Source organism: Galleria mellonella, unplaced genomic scaffold (assembly GCF_026898425.1).
Source record: "Galleria mellonella isolate WM207_F2 unplaced genomic scaffold, CSIRO_AGI_GalMel_v1 utg56, whole genome shotgun sequence".
Lineage (NCBI taxonomy): Eukaryota > Metazoa > Arthropoda > Insecta > Lepidoptera > Pyralidae > Galleria > Galleria mellonella.
The window spans coordinates 2999438-3021034 of record NW_026442117.1 but is presented as its reverse complement, the minus strand read 5'-3'; the positions used below and the strand labels follow the sequence as shown (position 1 = coordinate 3021034).

At 34.1% G+C, this 21597-nt stretch overlaps 2 protein-coding genes across 2 annotated transcripts in view; one reads left to right on the top strand and one right to left on the bottom strand.

Moving 5' to 3' along the window:
* LOC113516180 (centromere-associated protein E) overlaps positions 1 to 14697 on the top strand; it is a 25864-nt gene extending 11167 nt beyond the window's left edge. Inside the window, exons 2-12 of the mRNA XM_052899054.1 lie at positions 1413 to 1477; positions 6431 to 6650; positions 7634 to 7861; positions 9078 to 9276; positions 9358 to 9525; positions 9961 to 10112; positions 10562 to 10722; positions 11165 to 11321; positions 12243 to 12302; positions 12390 to 12555; positions 14259 to 14697. Coding sequence (XP_052755014.1) covers positions 1413 to 1477; positions 6431 to 6650; positions 7634 to 7861; positions 9078 to 9276; positions 9358 to 9525; positions 9961 to 10112; positions 10562 to 10722; positions 11165 to 11321; positions 12243 to 12302; positions 12390 to 12555; positions 14259 to 14308 — 1626 coding nt within the window. The 3' untranslated portion in view covers positions 14309 to 14697. The remainder of the gene's footprint in view (positions 1 to 1412; positions 1478 to 6430; positions 6651 to 7633; positions 7862 to 9077; positions 9277 to 9357; positions 9526 to 9960; positions 10113 to 10561; positions 10723 to 11164; positions 11322 to 12242; positions 12303 to 12389; positions 12556 to 14258) is intronic.
* On the bottom strand, positions 14428 to 21597 carry LOC113516289 (UPF0047 protein YjbQ). Its single transcript, XM_026900688.3, has 4 exons — positions 21249 to 21597; positions 20929 to 21065; positions 19596 to 19724; positions 14428 to 18564 (listed from the first exon to the last, which is right to left on the bottom strand). The coding sequence occupies exons 1-4, from the start codon at positions 21403 to 21405 to the stop codon at positions 18490 to 18492; spliced, it is 498 nt and encodes a 165-aa protein (XP_026756489.1). The 5' UTR covers positions 21406 to 21597; the 3' UTR covers positions 14428 to 18489.

The following is a 21597-nucleotide window of genomic DNA, read 5'->3' as shown; positions in this document are numbered from 1 at the left end:
AGCCACTACCTGATGATGTTGCTGAAGCTATACGTCCGATTTTTATAGACCTCAGCAATAAAAGTTTATTGGAAAGATGTGTCGGTGGTTTTAACCAAAACAACAACGAGAGTTATAATCAACTGATTTGGAAAATCTCTCCCAAAATTGTTCCGGCAGGCTCGAAAACTGTAGAAACCGCTGCATACATAGCTGCTGGCGTCTTTAATGAAGGAATGGCTTCATTATTATATTATATGAATGCAATAGGAATTACACTTGGACCCAACGCACATTTATATGCCGAAAAAGAAGATGAGCAGCGCGTGAACATCTCCGACCGCAGAGCGCGCGATAGCACCCGAGATGGAAGAATGGCTCGCAGACAACATCAGCTCGAGTTATTGGAAGCTAATGAATCAGCAGAAGGTCTCTTATATGGGCCTGGAATAGATGACACCATGTAAGTTGAAAAAAAAAATTTTTTATCCCATGTAAAGTGCACTCAAAACTTTAAACGCGTTTTTCTCGAAATGGTGTTTTCAAAGTCGGTGACCACTGTAACTCGAAAACGGTTTCTCCGATTCGTCTAAAATTTTGATACAAGCTTCTTAAATATATTTTTCAGTTATTAATCGAAGCTTTTATTTTTCCAATAAAAACTTCGATTTTTTATAAACAATTTAAAGTTGAAATTTTGGTGAAAAATCGACTTTTTTTTTGAGAAGGCGCCATTTTGACAAAAAATTTTTTTTTGCTTATTCCATCGATTAATAATTGAATTTAACATTACTTTAACTAAATCTTTTTATTTTTTTAATTTCAGATGATCCAGTTCAGAGATAGAGTGGTCACCGCAAGACGTCTTTTTTTAGAGGACCTCCTGGAGATCGGCTGTAGCTCTTCTCCAGAGAAATATTTTTACTAATAATAAGCACTAAAATGTTGTTGAATAATACCATAATAAGTATGTAAACTTTTGGAATCAATAAATTTTAACGGCTTCTCAAAAAAAATTCCTAAAAATTCGCTTTTTTTCGACCCATTAACTGTATATAACCCCTTAAATAAATAAATATATTTATTTATATATATGAGTCAATATGAATACGAACGTGTACTTAATTGTTTATCTACAACAATTTTCAATTTTTCTGCGTATAATTACATTTCTGTTTTGCCAAAGCTTGATTGGGAGAGAATGCTATATAATATTAAATCCTATTTTAGTCCAGACATTTTTTGAATATAGAATAAATAAATATATGTTATATACAGGGCGATTGTTTGGCATTTATTTGCGTGACCTATAAGAAGACCAAAAAGAAAATCCCAGGCCCGAGAAACTCTAAAAATGTTCTATTTACTTTTTATTACGCTTAATAAATATGGGACACAATTAATTATTGCTATCATTATTTTTTATTCCCCAGAGACTATGGTGGATCGCGGCGGTGTTACTCGTGTGCACACCATACACACATTGTCGGAATGTTACGTAAGTACCTACCTATTAAAAATATGTTTTATGCAAGTTTAGCTTGTAACGTACCCAGTTAAAAGCGACTATTTTCTGTTTAAGTACCTTCTGTCCAATTATTATCGATCTTACACAATTTGATTGACGAACAACTCGATCCGTCATACTTAAGAGGTAAGTACTTCAATAATTCATATGATCAGTTTAATACATAAACGACGATTTACTTTATTAATTTACTAGCTGTTTCCCACGGCTTTGCCAGCATGAATTATACTAAAAAGTAGCCTATAATATGTTAATTCTGTTTATGGTCCATTTTAATATCAAATTTCATTCAAATTCATTCAACCGTTAAAACCTATTTGAGTAACAAATATCCAAACAGCTTTACAAACTTTCATATTTATTATATTAGTAGGGTATAACAGCTATAATGCTAAGTATTAGGGTTCCGTGACAAAATGAGGAAACGTGCCCTTTATTGCTGTCATACTGTTGCCAAAACTCTACGTACAACCACTCTTTGGAATCAACTTCCAGCAGCAGTATTTCCGAACTGATACGACAACATAACCTTCAAGAAAAGAGCATATTCCTTTTTAAAAGGCCGGAAGCATACCTGCAATGTTATTGGTGTTATGGGTGACCATGGGCGGCGATAGTCACTTACCATCAGATGAGCCGCATGCTTGTTTGCCCCTTGTGTTGTAAAAAAAAAACCTTTAAAATTCTTCAAACCGTTTGGACTACCCTTTGAATGAAAGAACTGAACTTACATGGATTATATATGTACGTATGTATATATCTGAAAACCATTATCTTCATTTTTAGCAGTCGAATATTAAAAAGCAATACAAACCTTGTTTCTTTATATATATATATATATATATATATATATATATATATATATATATATATTTTATATATATATATTTTAATTTCAGCACGTTTGACCAGTATCATCTAGTCAAAGATGTTGTACGAGTATATATTTTCTTCTTCTCTTCATGATATCTTCAATGCTAAGAATCTCAGAGTCATCATCATCATTATACCAGCCATTATCTGTCCACTACTGAATCTAGTCCATCCCTATTGCAAAGTTTTGCCAATAGTTGCCATACTTGACAAGCGAAATGTCAATCGCAGTTAAGCTTTTGGCGATGTTTTAAAACGGATGCTATTGCCTATCCCTCGACCATTAAGTTCCCTTAGTCGCCTCTTACGACACCCACGGGAAAGAAAGAGTTGGCCAATGCTATGCCGGGATCATACGGCAACGATCTCGAAGTAATCTAATAAAATAGATATCTGTTATCATAATCATATTGATGACATTCTTTTCTGCCTATACAGTCCAAGCTTCGTGAACGATGGATCCACTAGAATTAACCACGATGTTTTTCAGGGGGAACCGCGTGGAGGTCGACCTGATAGGGTGTCAACTTTGCCAGTTATTATTATTTATTTGTCCTACTTCCTAATTCCTACTCTTATTATAAAAGTCAAATATATACATACATATCGGTCAAGCCTAGCGCCTGTCTCCCATTAGGGTAGACAAAAAGAATGGAACGCCAAATGCTTCGATTCAAACAAACCTCTTTCGCCTTCTCTACATTCATTAATCTTTACATACACATGGTAAATTTCTTTCGTAATTCATATTTCATCCATCCCCTCCAAATGACCAAACTAACACATATTAAACTAAATTACATTTCAAACTTAAATCAATGTTTTATACTTTAAATGGATTTGAAATAGATTTTGTACATATTTAACACAGCCTATTTTTTTCACACGAGCGATGCTATAGAATACAGTTAATTTATCATAACTATTAACTACATACATAATGCATGCAATATCCGGTCAACATTCTGTCCCAGCCAATCTTTTTCTTTCACGAAATATTGCGATGTTCGATGGACAACCTATTTCTTTTAAAAGACCGACACGCACTTGACTAGTTTTTATTATCTTCTCCAAACGCCAAACTGAAGTGCATCTGTAAATACATTCTCTAGTATTAATTTTCATATAACATGTTACAGAAGACCAGTAATCACGTTTCCTTTCATTTAAGCTTTTAAGACTATATCTATGAATAGAATAAACATTTCGATTTTCAAGTAGGTCGTCGATCTTTTTAGATGATATTCTGGGATTTTTATTAACGCCCGGGCGTTTTATTGGATAATAAATTCTTTTATTATGGTTATTGATAATGTTTTTACTTGATCGTTGTAATAAGGTTTATTTAGTATTTAGAAAAAAATAATATAATTAAAATGTATGTTACTAATGGATTCGTTTAATAAACGGAATAATTTAATGTTTAGTCTTAAGGTATATTACTCGAAAATGTATACACAATGAAAACATTGTTCGGACTTGACACATAGATTCTATTTGCAACCGACTCCAAAAAAAGGAGATTTTCAATTCGGTTGTAATTTTTTTTGTTTATTACATACGTAATAACTCGCATTAGGTCTAAACCGATTTGGATCTTTTTATCATTTTTATTTGCAATATCTATATACTTACAGATTGGTCTCATAGACATTTTATTAACATTGGTTTAGCAGTTTAGTTTAAAATCAAAATAACTGGTTTTATCATATAAACAGATAGACAATTATTTAAGGTTTTGTTCTACTAAAGAAGGACTTCAATGTTAAAACAGAAGTAATTGATTGTCAAGATAATAATCAATATCGATTCAAATTTAACAAAGATAACCCTAATAACCTAAGAACAATAAGCATGTTATGCCTGTAAATAAATTCGTACTGCATATTTCTGAATTTGACAATAATAATTCAGTTAATCTATCCAACCGATTTTGATAATTCTTTTTACTATAGAATATGTTGTTTCCGAGACATAGGACTGATCCTATGTCTACTATTTTTGTCATTATTGAAGTAATTTTTGTAGGAACATTATACCAGACAAAGATACAAAATCATTCTGTAACTTTGTCCAGGTATCGCATAATAACCATTGAATCGGTTTTGATAAAACTGTTCAGTAGCTGCATCTCTATGGACAGCAGCTACCACTTTCAGTCATTGCTGTATTTTTTTAATGGATGATAATGGAATGGTAATCCCGCCTGCGCTTTCGGTTTACGCTGGCGGGGCATCAGTGAGAGATGATAGATGAGAACGAAAAGGCAGGTCAGTTAGCCCATCGTGACAAATTCACCAATGGATCAACCACGATGATTTCCAAGGGGAACCGCGAGGAGGTCGACCTGATAAGGTATATTGCTAGAAATAGGTTTTTTCTTAATGAGTGATAATGGATTGGTAACCTCACCCGCATTATTGGTATTCACCGGCAGGGCACCAGTGAAGGATGGTAGGTGAAGATGAAACAGGTCAGTTAGCCCATCGTGACGAATTCGACGAGAATTGTTCACGATTGTTTTCAGGGAGAACCATGTGGAGGTCGACCTAATAGGGCATATTGATAGCAATGAAGTTGTCAAACTCCATTGCTAACAATCCCTTTCTCCCACGCTAAATAGGGTTGCTATTCCCCATTACAAACGACCCCTTTTCCCCCTTCATTGCTCTACTAGGCTATCAGTGCAGCTTGTTACTAAACAATAGAATTATTATTATACGAATTTTGTGCATTATCATTTATATACACACTTGCTCACGATGAGTGGCAGAAATTACATTATGCGTCTAGAATCTAGAACTCGCGCCTAATAATAAATGCTTGTAAGCGTCACTTGTCTGCATTTCCTTGAATTTTCAGTATTCGGTTGCATCTACGTTTATAGAACGCCTAATCTATTTAAAGAGCATTCACTCGATATGTATCTATGTGCATACTCCTTTATTTATACCCAACAATAACCTGCAACTTCATATAAGTGGCATGGATTAACTAAACACTACATAATTGATTTCTTAATCTGTTTTCAATTTTTCTGAACAATTTTACTTTTTATGATAAAAAATATAATGTCTTAGTAAAAATAATACGAGTATAACGTATTTCTACCTATTAGATGATACGCTTATACATTGAAATCAAATGCTTTTTGTCCCACCTGACAATTTCTATGCATTCTTTTTTTTTTTTTTTTTTTTTTTTTTTTTTTTTTTTTTTTTTTTTATACTACTTAGAATGGCAAACAAGCTGACGGCCCACCTGATGGAAAGTAGTAACCGTCGCCTATAGACATGAGCAGTACCATGGACATAATAGAGTATACTGTTTCGCCCATGATACCCCCCATGCGTTGCCATTCCTGAGGACTCAGGTGTTATTCCTCTGTACCCAGTAAATTCACGCCAATTCTTCAGTGCAGACTATCTCTTATACTAAGTCGCTACTGAGATGTGCTATTTTTTGAAAAATAACAGCAATATACATACAGTCCGCCTGATAGAAAGGGTGAGCCCCTTTACAGCCCTCATACTTTGTGCCATCAGTAGCGTTGTAACATGAAGGTTACGCGTCACAGAACCCAGCAGTTTCACTGTCATATTTCCCCGTTCAAACTGGAACACAGCATACCAAGTTGCTTGGTAGCAGATGGGCAAGTTAATGATTGTATGTCTTTACTCCCAATCCTTACTAATGACGATGCCATATCTTTTTATGATACTTAGAATTACAAATACGCTAACGGTTCAAAGTGATAACTGTTGCTTATTAAACGATCAGTACTATCATCATATCACCGTTAACTCTCCACTACCAAACACAGGCTTCCCTCTATTGGGGGGTTTTACCAGTAGTTGCCATGCTTTGCAGGCGGATCGACAATCGCAGTTAGACTTTGGTGATAATAACACAATAAATATCACAAAACACACTGAATTGCCTTTAAGACATCTTTCTGTTTACTCTTTATTGTTTCCTCTAAAAGATTGCAGTAGTATCTAATTACCTACTACCTACCTTGTTATTTAAGTATTCTATTTATTTTTTCAGACACGAAGACATCCGAGACGCTATGATGTCATTAGTACATATGTTCCGGGTATCAGAAGACAAACTGGAGCGACATGAGTACAGGGAAAAGGCGTTAGGCGAACAGCTCAAGCGGACCCTCGCAGGTCTTGATAAGAAACACAGAGCACTGGAACCATTAAAGGGCATGATCTCGAGACTGGATGAGCGGTTGTCTAACGTGGAAACCATTTTATTGCAGGTATATATTTCTTTATATATCCGACAATAGCAAACAAAATGACGGCCCTATTGATAAGAAGTGGACATCACAAAGTACATTGTGTACCCCGCAAACGTTACCATTTCTAAGGACTAACGTGTAAGTGTGTCGGTCGGTCAGTCGGTGCTCAGTGGTTTCATTGCTAGCCATACAGAGGTACCCATACAGGCGATTGTTATACAAAGTCTTTCGTTGGTGAAAAGCATTGGTACACAATCACATTCAGTTGCCTCTGATCCTCAAGCTAGGATATGGTTAATTCTGAAATACTCTCTGTTATGAAGAGTAACAAAGCAGTGCTCGTTTCTAAATTTATTTCACCGACAATCAAACTCTTCATTTACTATAATTTTTGTGCTATTGCACTATGGAAGTCATCAGTATGTCATCATCATCATTGCCTTGCCTTTTTCCATTTATTTGCGGCCGGCGCAGTAAGTATATCTTTTACCTCCACAAATTCCTGTCAATTATCATTTACAGCCTCATTTTTTTTATGTATATCGTCTTTCACACAAAATCATCTGTATGTATCAAAATAAATAAAATACTTACTACTATAACCTTAGATGAGGCAATCGGAATTATTTTGTCAAATACTTCCCCTTTGTTGAATGTTACTCTGCCCGCATCTTACCAATTAAATGAAACAATATTTTATTTATTCTAAAAGTGCCACGTCATATTATGGTTTCTTTATTAGAAGCTACGGCTCTTATATTATATTTAAATCTAATATATCGCGTATATAATGGAATGCAATGTTATTACATTTGTAAATAGTTTACTATCAGATTATCGTAATAAAATTGACACAAAGTTTAGGTGTCGATCACATTTGATTATTGGGATCAGGGTCATAGATATGAATTCGTCAACATTTAATTTGGTTTTATGTCATAAAATATTTAAATATGTACTATTATAATCAGATATCTGTTATTTTCAATTTTATTTCATAGAAAGAAGAAAGAGAGAAAGCAACGCAAAAGAAAACAAACGAAGCATTAGATGCAATTCAGAAGGCTCTCCAAACGCTGGCCGGCACAGTGAACAAGAAAGCGAAGCCACCTGCAGAAGACAATTTGACCACAACAGGTGATAACTTGGAAAGGCGGCTCGATGCAACCGACGCCAAGATTGACAATCTCAAGGTGGAAATAGAAAAATTGAAGAATGCATTGAGTAAGGTCAGTGGATGAAATACTTTAATAACTTTTAAATAGTAGGATTATCCATAATGGTTGTACCAACCCGTACCGTTATAAACATTGAAGTAAGTATACAGTACAATTACTGTATAAAAACAATACATAATAACACCATGCCTCATATATAGAAAAAAAATATGAAAACTCATTTAGATAGATAGATAGAGAAATTATTTATTCACCATTACAAGCACATAATCCATGAATGTATAAGCGAAACAAAAATTTGTAGGTGGTTTTATGTACCTCAGCCTCTATTTCTGTACATTTGCTTTAATTACTTTAACACTTTATACCCATATTACCTCAATGCCTATGATAGTGGGGATAAAGGGATTGTTAGTAAAAGGGTCCAATTTCCCCATTACTAGCCCCCTATCAGGTCGACCTCCACGCGATTCTCCCTAGAAACTATCTGGGTTAATTCTAGTGGAATTCGTCACGAGGGGCTAACGAACCTACTTTCACCATCATCTAACTCCTTACTGGTGCCTCGTCAACATATACCGTAAGCACAAGCAAGGTTATCAAGCCATTATAAAAATGCATATGATAGTAAATTAAACTGACCTACCTACTTATCCCGGAGAATAAAGTCCAAATAGATATAAAAATAATATCTGAAGCTTTACATATCAAGTAAGTACTTACTAAGACGATTAGGTCATTGATGCTCACATGACCACGAGGAAGATAACTTGAAATATAAAAAATATAATGTCTTTCTGTACTTGACACAATTTAGCTAGATATTTATTTTATGCACTGTTATTAATATAAAAAGATTTGCCAAGATTGTTTACTAAAATTGTGCCAAAAAAAGGATACAATAATATTAAAATTGTTCAGTTTCTCGACGTATTAATTCTTACCCGTATAACTAGTCTTTTACCCATGATTTCTACCGGGCAATCGAGATATGCTAATTGACCGGGATAAAAAAGTGTTTGTCCTTTTCCATCCAATACAATTCGTGTATATTAAATTTCATGATGATTAGTCGAACCGTTAAGGTGCCAAGAAGTAACGAAGAAACAAACTCACTTCTTATTACTAAGAATTTGTAATGTCTATATGTTATAATACTTACATAGAACTCGACTTAGGATTATGATATCCTCATTCAAAAGTCTTTATACTTGTAAATAAACGTTCAAGTATAATGAAATGTTCCAACACAGACTATCTTTTACAGGAGGCCCTTCACGCCATGTGTCTAGAAGTGGCATCAGACATTAACCCGCTAGAAAAGCATATATCCGACGCAGAGAAACTTCTTACCAAATACGAATTGAAACTAAATGAGTACAATGTCACAAAGGTCCAAACTGATTTTGTACCGCTGAATGAAGTCTCCATGGCCGATGAAGCATGGCACAGCAAGATGACAGAAGGTATAAATTTATTTATATATATCCAAATATTTTTATTTGACAAAAAAAAGTAACACATTTTGATTATTTATCCTTTTATAGTAATGGAGCGCCAAGAAAAAGACATTAAAAAGATTCAAAAGTTACTTTCGGACGCTGAAAGCATGTGGAAGGATCTCCCGCGACTTGCACATTTTCAAATCGCAACAAACCGAACTTTGGAAGCAATTGAACTTGCCAAGAGCGACTCCAGAGAGAATGATGAAAAGTGTAAGTACTCATTGTACATGTACCAAGTTGGGTTTTAAGATTTTATTGTGAAATGACTAAATTGGGACTAATTTTGTCGTAATCTATCCCTCTTATTCATGAAAATAAAAAAAAAATATCATGCATTTGCACCCCCCCTACCGGGGGAAAAATATAGAAAACATTAAGATTTAAATTAAGTTACCGTTTGAATAAAAATTTAAAACATTTAGGTTACCATCCAAATAAAAAAAAGACATACGTACATAATTTATATTTTATTAGTTAATAGCATGTTTGTAGATGCACACCTTCCTGTAATAATTCCCATCGGTACATAATATATAGGTTATATAATTATGTACTTACCATTTACCCATGTGGAGCCAGGTCGATTCGCTTGTATATTTATAATTTATTATTTATTTTAACAGTTCTTTATTTCAATTTTTATAGCTGTAAGCAAGATAACAACAAAACTTCGGGAGATGACAGATCGACTAGCCGCAACTAATGAAGACATCCAAAACAGCCTTACTCAAGGAAATACTATGACTGAACGCGCCTACAATGATATATCTCGCAGCTACGATACACTACGAACAGAGGTAAAACTGTTTTATTGGAGAAAATTTGTTGTCGATTTGTGATAATTATACGGCCGGAACATTGGCACTTTAAATTACAACCCTTCGATCTATATTGGCCTGTTTAATTCTTCTATACATATCCTCATTTCGGATTTTATAACACGGCGAAATATCCATTATAATTTTCTAAGTAAATAGAACTGTTGATTACTCAGCCAGTTATGGAGAATAAATATCTAAAACTGCATTCAAAGCAATGCAGTTTTCCAAAACTCAAATGAACGATGTATATAAATTTAGTGTGTAGTAGGTATATAGTTGGCATATGACATTTTTTTTATTTAAAACAAAATAAATGTGCAGGCGATTTTATTTAAAATATGTTGATATACATAGATCATTTGATACAAATATTTAATACCTTTAACTTTACGATAAAATTTAAAATAATTTTACTATTTTTTCAGGTACAAACGTTGTCTAAAAGCGAGCATGTAATACTACAAACTGCTGACAATGTAATCGCCACTAAAAAGCGAGTGGAATACGGAGTACACCAGATACTAGCGGAGGTTGGCGAACTAGTGAAAGCCCACGCGAAACATTTGAATAAAACTTTATATGAAAGGTTAGAGTAACTTATTGACACTTGCATTGTCGAGAGATAACTCTTGGAGATACGTTCCGTCTGTCTAGATAAAACAATTTTAGAATTTATAAAGTACACGAAGCATTAAAATTCTCCATCTGTTATGCGATAAGCAAATAGATTTACACTTTATACCAAAGACTGTCCCGACATCTATGCGGAATTTTATCTATACTCATTGAGCAAACTTTTAAAAATGTATCCCCTAAGTGGGTAAAAAATAGTTAAGTTTGCATAAGTTTGCACCAATACAAGCAACGCCCAGATATATTAAATAAATTATTACTGTAAAGATATCGTGAGGAAATTTCAATGTTTCATTTTGTCCATTTCGTTATGCCAGTTTAAAAATAATTACATATTTGATTTAATATTGTTTATTTATCAATTATAATTTTGGAGATCGTATATATTATTACAGATTTGAAAACGTAGAGACAATGATATTAGAGAACCAGTTAACCACACGGTCCAACCTGAGCGACAAGATCGAGGCGGAGATGGCGCCTGTGTGGCGGCAAATTGGCATCATGTACAAACAGTTAACAGCCAACAAGGAGTCACTGGATAAGCTCACAGTGAGTATTAATGCATTTATACAGGGGGAAAAAGATTGTTAGTAATAGGGTGTAATGGCCCCATAGCTAGCAATGTACCCAATCTGATCGACCTCCACGCGATTCCTCCTGGAAACCATTGAGATTAAGTCTTCGTCACAATGGGCTAACTGAATTGCCCGCCAGTGTATACCGATAGCACAGGCGAGGTGGGGTTACCATTTCATTTTCACCCATAAAAAAAACGCATTTATACATGTTACAATTTTTTTTATTAGATGATAATGAAATAGTAACCCCATCTACGCTAACGGTATATGCTGGCTAGGCACCAGTGATCCCTCACCTGTCATCAATTACAAGTGAGAATTAAAAAGCAGATCAGTTAACCTCGTGATGAATACACCTGAAATTCAGCACGAAGGTTTCTAGGAGGGACCACGTGGAGGTCGACCTGTCGGCGTATATTGTTAGCAATAGAACTGGTAGTCCGCATTACTAACAATTCCCTAGTTGCAGCTATTGGACCACCAGCTGGGATCATTACGTGTAAATGGCCTTACTTTACCAAAAAGAACATTAATGACACTTTTTACATGTTCAAACGGGAAAAATGCCCAAATATAACCGGTAAAAATAAAGGGCGCCAAAATTTAAAGTTGTCAAAAAATATTCTTCTTGCCAAGACCAGTTAATAGACTGATGACACTTCTAATTAAAAATTTTATCTGTGGTAACTGTAAAACATTAAGCTATAATTACAACTATTAAAGTCATGTAATGAAGGTGAAAATTTTAATGATTTTTCAGTTAATCTATTAAATCACTATGTATCGAAAAGTTCCTTGAAAATAGGCTACTTGAAATTTTACGTGCGTAGAAAATTATATATAGACGAAAATTATCGCAGTTTATCTTTGAATTTATCATATATTTTCCCAGGAACAAACGGAACTGTATGTCAATGGCAGTGCGAGCACAATGGAAAACATCGACAGTAAAGTAAGCCAATTAAGCTTTCCTTATCATAGAAGTGCAACATTTATTTATTATTAATTAAAGTAATTATTAATTATATAAATGTTTCAGGTGGGAACAATAAAATCTCGTATGTCTGAAGTAGATGACAACTTGAACTATTTACTGGGAAGACTGTCGCTTGTGACTCAGGAATTCAACCAAATTAAGACTGGACTTGGAGAAGCTCTAGAAAAAGCCAAATCCGGTCTAAATACGGTACAAGCTAAACTTGAAGGTAAAAAAGAAGGCAATTATTATTAGACTATTAATTTATTTTATTTATTTTATTTTATTTTTTATTGACACATAAAACAGATTACAACCATAAGAAACTTAAGTAATAATTACATTTGTGATTCGGCTAGGTTATAATCCGATTATATTATGTGCACAGCTTGAGTAATTCATTAAAAGCAAACACATAATATAAAAAGAAATAATTAAAATGTTATATAAATATATAAAAGATAAAACTATATATATAAAAAAAAAAAACATATTTTCAATCGTGTTCTACATAATAGAAATCAAGTTCTTCCTAAATATCAAATATTTTGTACCGAATATGTCGATGGATTTGTGGTCGAGCAGTAAGTCATTATAATGACGACACATTCTTACCACAGGATTGTAATAAGAGGTGTTATTTTTGTAGACTTGCAATGTAAACAATTTATGAGTGGGATTACGTGCTTTGTACCTCGTATTAAAATTTAAATTAAGCAGTAGAGATGGAGAATCTATGACGTTATGGATGATTTTGTACAGATACAGTATGTCACTACGCTGACGACGCCTCTCTAAAGATGTAATATGAAAGTGTTCAAGCTTGTTTTCATAAGAGCTCAGTTTGCGAAGCAAGCCCGTTCGAAACGCGAGTATATTAAGGCATTTTCGCTGAACACTCTCAATACGATCACAATGTACTTTATAAAATGGAGACCAGATAACCGAGCCATACTCTAGAATACTTCTTACCAGTGATTGATATAGAGAAAGAAAACTGCTAGGATTTTTAAAATTTTTAGTTAATCTAGTAATAAATCCCAGCAGTTGGTTGCTTCTGTTTATAATACATTCATAGTGTGGTTTAAAAGAAAGTTGGTCGTCAAAAATAATACCCAGATCATTAGCGACATTTCTGCGTTCTAATATTTGTCCATTAATAGTGTAATTATAAATTAATTTTTGTGATCTGCGAGTGAAAGACAACACAAAACATTTACGTACATTTAGACCCATTAAATTATTAATGCACCACTCGGATATTGTATCTAAATCGTATTGAAGCAATTGTGAATCATTGAAATCTCTTATAGTACAAAAAACCTTTAAATCATCGGCATATAATAGCGATGGACACCTTAGTTTGTTGCAATGAGGAATGATAAAAGGCGGAATATAACCGATGGTAATTTATCTCTTCTACTTTTTTGCCCCTCAAAATACAGAACTGCTTTGCATAATGTTGTGAAGCAAGTCTACGATGGACTCTTACATTATATAGATAGAGAACCGACCCTTAAAAATGGGTCAACTTTTTGTCAGCTTATTGTGAAATTAGCAGACTCGTTTTTTATTAGTGTTCTATATACTTACACACATATTGTATCTTAATATATCTATATTTAACTATTTAATAAATGAGTTTTTACGCATTAAAAGGATACAAAAAATATAAAATAAATATAGAAGTTATAAAGGAAACACTTATGACTATTTATCACGCAAAATTGTATGAAAAACTTGACCCACTTTTCTAGAAGCATTTGTATAGAAACACTATCTATATAATCTAAGGATGGACTTTAGAAAAGAGAAAAGCAACAAATGAAGAATTTTTATTTGCGGACAAAAATCTTTTTCACGGGTGTAAGCCCATAATAATTACAAATTAAATCATTTTAAATAAGTATTAATTTGATTCTGTTGTTGCAGATGCGGGACCGGGGCCCCATAACATTACAAGCGCTGAAGTAAAACCATAAAGTAAATAATTTAAATAAGCACCAAAACTAACATAATTATTTAATATACCAATTAGGTTTTAATTGTAAGTAGACTGAAGTATAGGATGTATTTCACGATAAATAAAACTCACACATCATTAACTTTTGCAAATATTTAATCTCTTTCATAATTGTGGATCTATATATTTATATTGTACAAGTTATATGATACAATTAAATTTCATTGTGACAGATATCCCAATGTCACAAGTGAGCGCATAAAACCAACAATATACAACTGACGAGATACCTCTAAGAAAACTTGTGAATTAATGTAATGAACTGTACAATCATAATAATATATTATTGACAATAATATAATAACCATTGTTCTTAAACAATATACACACAAATTATTTGTCTCCCTTTTCGGTTGTTTTTATTAAATCCGATTACAACCTCATTTTCCTATGTGCAATTAATATTAAATATAATAAATAATTACTGATAAGTACAGAATTTTTAAATCCATATATAAGAAGATTAAAATCCGTGCCATTAAGTGATTTTGTTACGCTTACAACTGTAATATATTTGAAAATGTGAAAACACACAATGCTTCATACAAAGGAGAACGAATACATAATAAACACAGATTAATATAACAATAACATTATAATTGCCTATTTGCGTCCTCAGTACATACACTTACAATGTATAGGTACACTTCAGTTATGTATAAATAATGTAGCGTAATATGATTGTACATGGCATAAAAATTATTATAACGTCAATTCAGTGAGTTGGACAGCCAGAATGGAAAGAGAACTCCACTTAAAGGTAAAACCCTAGACATTCGTTGTTATTGTAATAGCCTAAAATGGGACATCCTCTAAAAGCTAAATATTATTGGTGGTACGAAATCAACAATGCCCCAAAAAATAGAAAACATTTAACAATTAAAGATAAAACAAGGAATGTGTATTACCTATGCGAACCAGTCGCTAATTGGTTTCTTTGGAAACTTATCTACTTAGTAGGATATTTTCAGTTCATCTAATCATCGTAGATATTTTATATCATATTAAAAAAAATAAGTACGAACTCGAAGTTATTACAAGAGGCATAAATGTTCTATGGCAGTGGCATACCTAACACGCATACACAAATAGCACTTGAACATTTTTTTACAATATGAATCACTGTTATGTACATGGATAAATGTACATGTACATTATATTAATGCAAAAAATATTTACAACTCCTTAATTATGTGTTAAAAAGCACTTAATAACCGTCCCTTACCCCACTCCCCCAAAATTCTCTCCAAAAGAGATGAAATTATATCTAATAAAATATAAGCAGTAGAAAACATAGACTATACGAAATTAGTGAATCGTTAAAAGAGTACATCGATCATGCATAGTAGATAAAGTATATGTATTTGTACGTTATAAATAACTAATGTTCATTGAAACATATTAAGCTTTTTAACGCTTTATAAATTCAAAAATATTATGTATCTATGTCTATATGGCTTGAAATAAAACATTAAAATAATGTTCGAATTTAAGATGAATTTATAAAATGTCCAATTATGAAATTACAACAAGCTCCCTAAGTGAGTAAATCTAAGATTGTCCATGAGACAAAACTGTTCATGTCTGTGACATCTACACTTTGTACAATGCGGTATCAAAACCTCCCGGCGGTACAGCGTTGGGCAGCGTTGACTGTGAGCTCGGCAGTGTGGAGCTGGGCTCCCTCAACGCAAGAGTTAGACGGATCGGGCGTTGGACCGTGTTCGACAGACGAGAGAAAGGTGAAAAAATAGTTTATAGCTTTAGTCCCAACGTGAGCCGGATGAAGAGACAATGCGGTCGATTCTGGAATGCAATTTGTCTTAGAGATATTAAAATTTCAATTTGATATCACAGCATATTTTTTATTGTAGGTATGAACTAACTTTCTAATAGATTTTTGTCAAAATTATTATAATTTTAGTTTATGATGGTCCACAAAACAGTAATCTCGTAAGATTATCAAATTAAAATATTAAGAAATAAATTTAAAGAATTGACACCTCAGAATCGGCCGCATTGTGACACTACAGACCTTGTTCATAAGGCTATCGTTACGTGGCCCTCCTTGCTGTCCATCAGACACGGGGACCTTGAGACCAGCTCGAGCCTCTCATCGCGCGTGCATTATGCCCATGTCTCCGTCGGGCGCAGCATTATATTGCGAGTGCTTTGCGACTACGACACACAGTACGGAATACAGGCATTACCACCATCATAATAACTGAAATTTACCTAATGCCAACTGTATCCTACTATTTATAATTCATTAACTCCTAACTAACTTTTGAGTGTAAATTGTGCCACTTAAGCAGTCCCAACAGGACAACTAAAGCAAAAAATGACGTTCATAACTCACACGAAGTCGCGACCAGAACGCGTGACATGACAATTTAGACTTATTTCAAATTCAATCAGTAATGGAATGTTCGTTATGGAGAAAATTCCAATAAAAGGTTTACAACCCTGTAAAATGAGAAATATTATTTCGCTACCACTAATTCATATATAAACTGACACCCACTACTTATTTATTACTCCTTCTGATTACAACAATAATGGTTATTCTTTGGATTCAATTTGGAACTCCCTATAGCAATATTTTCTTTACATTATCTAAGTAATATAGAAGTGGCCGGATATAAAGGTGATGTTCATATGTACCCTAATTCCGCGCGCGAATACCAGATGCATTACTGCAACAGTTACACTATACTTGTTCTTATGTGATGGAACTTACATAGGAAGACATACAACTATACATATACGCTTTTAATAATAGACAGCGAAATTAAAATTGCATATATTACGTAGTACATTCCATGACGTGGAAATTGTTGCATTTATATCATGTGCGATACTAGTGATATTGTATAGAAAGAAATATTGGGCATAGATTGTACTGTATCTATAAAGGGTGAGGAAGTCGTAGGTAAGGAAGGACACAAGCAAAATGAATCAGTCTCACTGACTACACTCTCGCCTTGCACAGGTGTCGGAAATCAAGTCTGCAAATTAATACATGACCACCCCAAAATCAGAGGCACTTACATGATCTTAAGAGTAATGATATACAACTACTATCTAGTGGTACCAAATATTTTAGCTCATTGTCTTCCCGTGAAGGAACCCGTTGATACAACGGGTGTGACACATTTAAAGCTATGGACATGTTTCACGTACTAATCGTTAATAAGTCTAACCTAACACGGAGAGAGATGGGAGCTATCTATCGTAGACGTACAAAGTATGTATCTATATAGCCTACATTCAGCTCTTAAAACTTACATGAACTGACCGTTAACCAGTGCGATTACATACGAGTACAAAATTGGTGTAGTAAAATGAGTGTCCGACTTCATTAAAACGTCTAATGTGCTGCCATGTTAAAAAATATAGTGTCTCCCAGTAAATTTCGAAAAAATTTAACGTGTGCTGTAGTGAATTATAGTCACCCGTACAAATCATTATGCCTTACCATTTATTTCACTTAAGGTATTTATGATTAGTATTGATAAAATAGGTGCCACATTGACCCGTTTAACAACCGTACCTACAAAGCGAATATCGACGTCCACGCGTGATCTATATACATATCGACAAGTTGCAATAACAAAACAACAATTACTTTATTTATACTTTAAAACGGTCGCACATAATCTTTTATGTACAAATTCAATGGGTCCAGTTAAAATTTGACCGAACCTAACATCAATACGGCTACTTCGCGTGGCAATTCGATCAAAATTAATTATTACTGAAGCTAATTTTAATGAGTTAATCTTCAATTCCTATAAATTCTATATTACAAGTAGGATCTCCTCGAATACGTCGCTCCGATTCGTTCGGGTCCACTGGTACACCGCGCGTCATCTAAAACCCAGAGAGCCGGTATCACCGAGAGCCGGCCTACCTAGTCGGAGCTTAAAATTTAAAATCGTAGACGTTCAAAATGCCACGCAAAGTGTTACAAAATATTAATCTTATGTACATATTGTCGCTCGAAGATAAGAATAAGAACTATCGTCTAGGTTAGGTGCGGGGATATAAAAGGTGTCACCGCGGGGTTTACCTCCGCGTGCTCTTGGAGGAGGGGCGCGAGTGTGAGTGCGTGTGGGGGGTCGCGCCCCCCCCCCGCTCCTAACTCGAGCACGACGCCGCCGACACCGGCGACAGCGGCGAGTCGCGCGGACACCCGGACAGGGTCACCACCACCTGTAACACCAATATCATACGTGTCACAAACACACCAACCAACTGGTCTCTGAATTATTAACAAGTGTTATGACAACCAAAACAAACGAACATTTAGCAATCAAGCAGCTATGCTTGTACGGCTGCTTCGGTTTAAAGAGTAACAATCATCATATCAGCCGTTAACTTTCCACTGCTGAACACTTCTGTTACACAAGTTTTGCCAGTAGTTGCCACACTTGGCAGGCACACAAAATAATCACAGTAAAGCTTTAGTGATATTTTAAGAGGGATGCTACTGCTCATCTCTCAACTATTAAGTTTTTTTTTTTACAACTTAGAATGGCAAACAAGCTGACGGCTCACCTGATGGAAAGTGGTAACCATCGCCTATAGACATGAGCAGTACCATGGACATGACAGAGTATACTGTTTCGCCCATGATACCCCTCATGCTTTGCCATTCCTGAGGACTCAGGTGTTATTCCTCTATACCCACTAAATTCACGCCATGTCCCACCCTTCAAACCAAAACACAACTGCTTCACGGTTGAAACACGAATGTAAGTTTCTTAGTCACCTCTTATGCCACCCACAGGAAAGGAAGTGGAGGCTTATTCTATGCCAGAACCACATGCTATGCTAATAAGATTAGTTATATATCAATGACGATAAGAGTTACAATATGGCAATGAAGTTACAGAAGCATAACACCATAGTCCTCAAGTACAGCAATACATGAGGAGTACTATTGACATCACAGTGTGTCATTATGTGTGGGAGATGACAGCTAATTTCCATTACATGAGATGTCAGCTTATTTGCCTTTCAAAGTTTTATGAAAAATTTTTACTTTTAATGAAAAATAATTTCCATTAGTAGTTAATTATGTTAATGTTTAAAGTCCATAAATCTTTATTGTCATAGTAACATACTGAAAACAATGAAATGTGTTTATTTATCTAAAATCTAGTTAATATTATTAATTTGATGGATTATGAATATAACATGATCATATCTAGTATATAGCAATACATAGTCAAATAACTCACCTTCCGGCTGCCAGCATGATTTCGATGCTCACAGAGCCACACACCCTGCCATGTGCCCAAATTGAGCTTTCCATCTGTGATTGGGATCGTCAGCGAAGAGCCCAAGAAGCATGCCTTCACATGTGCAGGCTAGAGAACACCATCATAATCATTAGAATAATAGTCACTGTACCCAAATAAATATAAAATTATTTTCTACATACATTAATTTAAAAAATATAACTATTGGGTTGAACCAATATTTATATACACTTATTTGGTTGAAAAATAAGTGGCAATTTAAATAAATAAATCTATAAAAACAATTTTTCTATTAAATACATTTTCTATTCTATTCAAGAAAACCTTCTTAGGTGGTTCTTAAATTATTTCTGAAAACTAGAATATCTTTTTCATATATGTGTAGTTGTATTCTATTATATAAATAAAAAAATAACATGTTTATCAATTTAAACCAATTTTACCGTTTATTTAATTAAAACTTTTCATATCTAATATTATCACATGCCAACTACTTTAATTAAAATTTAAGTCAGGATTTAACAGAAATCTTTATAATAGCATCTTATCAATAATTATTACCATATATGAAAGCTTGTCTTTAAAAATAGATAAAAACAAGTATTACATTAAGTTATCCTTCTAAACCACAAGCCATACCAATAATTTAAAAGATACTCAAGGATCACTCAAAAAAAGAATAAGAAATTTTCTTTAAAATTTTTCAAAAGCTAATATTAAATATCAATAACATATTAAATAAGCAATTAAATAGTTAATTGTTACTATTTGATGCCTACACATAACTACAATTCTGTAGTTCAAAATATTTACTATAAGACTATACTTTTAGGTAATATATCAAACTGACCTTGAGCATGCTATACACACAGTGATATTAATAAACAAATACTCATAACAATATTATATTTTGCATCATAACTGAAAATAATATAGGTCACTTCAAATGATAACCCCTTTGAGGTTCCCTAAAATCCTTACCTCCTAATGTTTTTTTAAATAAGTATTCTAATAACTGTAAACCAGTTATTAGACATTAATAGTTACCAAATGTAAATGACAAGATTATTAAACTATATTTTTTATGACCTAAAATTTTTAATAGCTTACAATATTATTGAATATATGAAAAAATTAAAAAAGAAACTCAAATGAGCCCCAACTTTATGGAATGTAATTATAAATATAATATTTGCACCTAACTGGTACAAAACAAAAGAATGTTTATTTACTACTGTCATTGAGGACAGTTTATTTATTAAGTACTTTGTTAACACTGGCATTGCACTGTATAGCTAAACATGTGTCTCACCATGTCATCAGGTCCTTCACAGGAGTGGCGGTAAGGCAAGCCCTCTGGCACAATTTTATTGAGCATCATCTCCATGTCGTCTCTGACGTCAGGGTCCCAGCTCTCATTGAGCGCGAGGCTCGCCGATGTGTGCATTACTAGAAACAACATGCACCATTGATCAGCTGGTTATCATGTATTAGCCATTTTTAGGCCAAATGCACCCCAACTATATAGAACATAGAAAAATCACATGAGAGAATGTAGGGCGAATGTGACATGTGGGAGGGGGTGCATCATCGGCGGCAAGAACGCGATCTTGACGGGTGACGGGTACTCACTCTGGATATGGCAGAGGCCGACCGCAAACTGCGACAACTCGGGCACCTGCTTGAGGATTTCCTCAGTAACAAGGTGCACGCCCCGATGCTGCGGCCTCAAATTCAGCTTCCGTTGAAACCACGCGGATCCGATCTGAATTCCTCGGTTCGAGGCCATGTTTAATTTTTAAAAACGCTACAGAGTGACCGCAAGAACACAAACGATCTTACACAACATCACTTAGAACAACCTTTACACAAATTAATCCACAATTATCATAAAAGATTCATCTTCGATCTTTAAATAGTAATAAATATAACGGAGGTTATAGGACAGATTCGACACCCTATTTTCTGCGGGAAAGTGAAA